Consider the following 3,168-nt stretch of genomic DNA (forward strand, 5'->3'; position numbering starts at 1 on the left):
ACCAACATTTCAAGTTCACAATGAAGATTTACGGAGCTCTGATCCTGTTGATGACTCTTTCTGCAGGTGAGAAGGTCTTTTTTCTGTTCAGATTGATACCTGGTTGTGTTAAAACAGTCCATACTAATAATCTTTGGTTCAGTAGTCTGTTGGCTTTGACCTTTATGATTAAAACAGTCATTGTTTAGAACAAAGATGTTGATTTTCTAAGTGACATAAGATTACAAAATAAAAACCTCTATGCTTTTTAAATAATGATTATTTGAAAACCTCCTTTGAAAGGTGAAAATGTAAATTCTCGTTTTGGAGGCCACAAGAGGAGTAAAGACCAATGTGATAAATTACATCATGCTGTAAGATTTTTGTCTGTTTGTGGCTCCTGTTGAATTGAAGTCCATTTTTTTTTTCAGTGTGTGGATTGAGATGCTACATATGCACTGAAGTTGACGCAAAACCCTGCTGGGACATCGTCTCTTGTCCTTATAATACTGATCGGTGTTCTTCTTTACCAGTACACGGTGAGTTGTTAAATATGTGAGAAGTTTCAGTTCCTACATTAACAAAAATAATCTGTTTTTATATGAATACTTTGTTGTTATTTTAAAGTACTTTTAAAATATTATTACTAAGTTGTTTTTAATGGTTTCTCTATCCTGGTTTACAGGGAGGAATGAGGTTACTAAGGGCTGCCATCACCACTCATTATGCATCAGTCCTGTGTCTTGCTGTGAAGGAGACTTGTGCAACAGCGGCGTACCAACAGGTCCCAGTGCCTTCCTCCTGCTGCTGTCTTCAGCCCTCTTCACAATCTTTATCTAAGGCTTTTGTCAAAAGAAAAAAAATATTCCAACAGCATTAAAATAAGTTTGTTGTTAAAAAGAGGGGATGTTTTACTGTAGTAAACCTTGTTTGTCTCATTGTACTTTTAGATGTTTTGCTACCATTGAATTCAAAATTGTCATGTTTGTGCCTAAAAATTGTACAACTTCTTAATTTAAATCTCTGATATGTTTACTATGTTTCATTTTGAATAAAACATGGCTTTATGAGATTTGCAAATCATTGAATCCTGTTTTTATTTACATTTTACACAACATCCTAACTTTGTCACAACTGGTGTTGTACTTCTGAACCTGGAGTCTAAGACATTTCTTTTAAAGTTTTATTCATTTTTTTATGTTAGGTCAACCATGTTAAGGAAGTATATATATATATATATATATATATATATAAATATATACATAAAATCAGTGGTTAGTTTTATAGGCTTTTTTTCAGAAAAAGGCAACATTTTATTTCAGCAGCCTAGAGGTGCTGGTGGTCGTGGTGCGCATACTTGCCAAAATTTGGGAATGTCAATGTGGGACAGCATAGCATGAAGCGGGCACCCGCAACATGATTTTCCTGAGTTCTGATCAATTAATTTGAATTAAACACATATCATAGTTGCTTAAGCTGAATGTGGCTGCTGCTGAAGCACAGCTACAGGCTGCCAGGCAAGGCCAGGGCCAAATGCAGGACTTTTGGCTGTCCCGCACAGGGTGATGCGAGACAAGGGACAAGAGGGGCTAAATGCGGGACTGTCCCGCCCAATGCGGGATGGTTGGCAAGTATGGGTGTGGGGTTTGGCAGAACGTGTAAATGTGAAAAGTGCTGAACATATAAAAGCATGAGAGAGGAAGTCTTTGCTCCAGTTGTGGCGTGACCAACATTTCAAGTTCACAATGAAGCTTTACGGAGCCCTGATCCTGTTGATGACTCTTTCTGCAGGTGAGAAGGTCTTTTTTTCTTGTTGTGCTAAAACAGTCCATACTAATAATCTTTGGTTCAGTAGTCTGTTGGCTTTGACCTTTATGATTAAAACAGTCATTGTTTAGAACAAAGATATTGATTTTCTAACTGACATAAGATTACAAAACAAAAAAACTCTATGCTTTTTAAATAATGATTATTTGAATTACTCCTTTGAAAGGTGAAAATGTGAATTTTTTTAAATTAAATGTAAATTCTCATTTTGGAGACCACAAGAGGAGTAAAGATCAATGTGATAAATAAATTACATCATGCTGTAAGATTTTTGTCTGTTTGTGGCTCCTGTTGAATTGATTGATGTCTTTTGTTTTTTAGGCCCGAGCAGCGACAGCGCTGCAAAGGCCTATTGTATTTTGTGGATTTCTTCAGTATTATTATTATTTTTCCGCCACTTTACACGGCTCTTTGGACGACTTCCCATATTCAAAAACTCACCAAACTTTACAGAAAGTTGTCCCCCGCGTGAAATTGCGTGATTTTAATGGAATCGAAAGTGGGCGTGGCCAAACTGCTCCACAGCGCCCCCTAACGTGAGATAGGACGAACCGTAAGTCGTAGAGGCCTGGAACCTTGGCACGTAGGTAGAACACCCCAAATGACGAAAAAAAGTCTCTTGGAGGTATGCCCAAAAATGTACAGGGAGGCGGACATCTTGGGTCAAAGGGCAAATTTTGGCCGTTTTTGACTTTTGTACACCTCGAACTTTAACGAACTCCTCCTACGGATTTTAAGCGATCGGCTTCAAACTTGGTCAGTATGCAGTTGGGGGATGGGGGATCAAAAGTTATCAAAATCGTGAGTTTTTGAGCATGTTCAGGGGGCGCGGCCAAGCGGCGAACTTGGCGTACTTGGCGAAGCAAACGAAACGTAATAACTTTTACATGCAACACCCGACATGCACCAAACTTGGTATGAGTCATCCCTGTAGGATGCCCGACGATCCTATGTGGTCATATTCTGACGTCATCTAAGCCCCGCCCCCTCAGGACAGGAAGTCACTTTTTTTTTTTGGAAAGCTACATCTCTGGCACACTTTGAGCGAATCAAGTCGATACTGTGTCAGATGACAGCTAACAAGTTGGTTTGACTTGTATTAAAGCACAAGGAGTTTTTGCAGGGGGGCGTGGCCGTGGCGGCGTGGCGAAGTCAGACGTAACGCCATTGCCTTACGTTTGGCTCTAAATTCCACATATTTTAGCAGAGCAGCACGAAACTCACTACGATCAATCCTAGTCCAGCCCCCAACAGAAATCCAGTGCCATATTTGGTGGGCGTGGCCTAATTCCTCCACAGTGCCCCCTAGAATTCTTTAAAAAATCAGCCCCAAGCCATGCTTTTACTGACAATCATGAAACT

General features: G+C 39.6%; 2 protein-coding genes across 2 annotated transcripts in view; both read left to right on the forward strand.

Annotated features, from left to right (window-relative positions):
* The first annotated feature begins 6 nt into the window (after window positions 1-6).
* On the forward strand, window positions 7-1,059 carry LOC108233600 (three-finger toxin MALT0070C-like). The gene is made up of 3 exons (XM_025005061.2): window positions 7-66; window positions 411-518; window positions 665-1,059. Exons 1-3 carry the CDS (start codon window positions 21-23, stop codon window positions 817-819), a joined length of 309 nt encoding a protein of 102 aa, XP_024860829.1. The 5' UTR covers window positions 7-20; the 3' UTR covers window positions 820-1,059.
* Window positions 1,060-1,351: 292 nt separating this feature from the next.
* LOC108233601 (lymphocyte antigen 6G-like) overlaps window positions 1,352-3,168 on the forward strand; it is a 5,177-nt gene continuing 3,360 nt past the window's right edge. The window contains exon 1 of the mRNA XM_025005060.2: window positions 1,352-1,770. Coding sequence (XP_024860828.1) covers window positions 1,725-1,770 — 46 coding nt within the window. The 5' untranslated portion in view covers window positions 1,352-1,724. The remainder of the gene's footprint in view (window positions 1,771-3,168) is intronic.

Source organism: Kryptolebias marmoratus, linkage group LG1 (assembly GCF_001649575.2).
Source record: "Kryptolebias marmoratus isolate JLee-2015 linkage group LG1, ASM164957v2, whole genome shotgun sequence".
Taxonomy (NCBI): Eukaryota; Metazoa; Chordata; class Actinopteri; order Cyprinodontiformes; family Rivulidae; genus Kryptolebias; species Kryptolebias marmoratus.

Excerpts from the sequence above, each read along its gene's own strand:
- LOC108233600 (XM_025005061.2), top strand. The coding sequence starts at position 21 with ATGAAGATTTACGGAGCTCTGATCCTGTTGATGACTCTTTCTGCAG. Across the intron at positions 67-410 it reads GTTGATGACTCTTTCTGCAG|TGTGTGGATTGAGATGCTAC; the intron begins GTGAGAAGGTCT and ends TTTTTTTTTCAG. Across the intron at positions 519-664 it reads TTCTTCTTTACCAGTACACG|GGAGGAATGAGGTTACTAAG; the intron begins GTGAGTTGTTAA and ends CCTGGTTTACAG.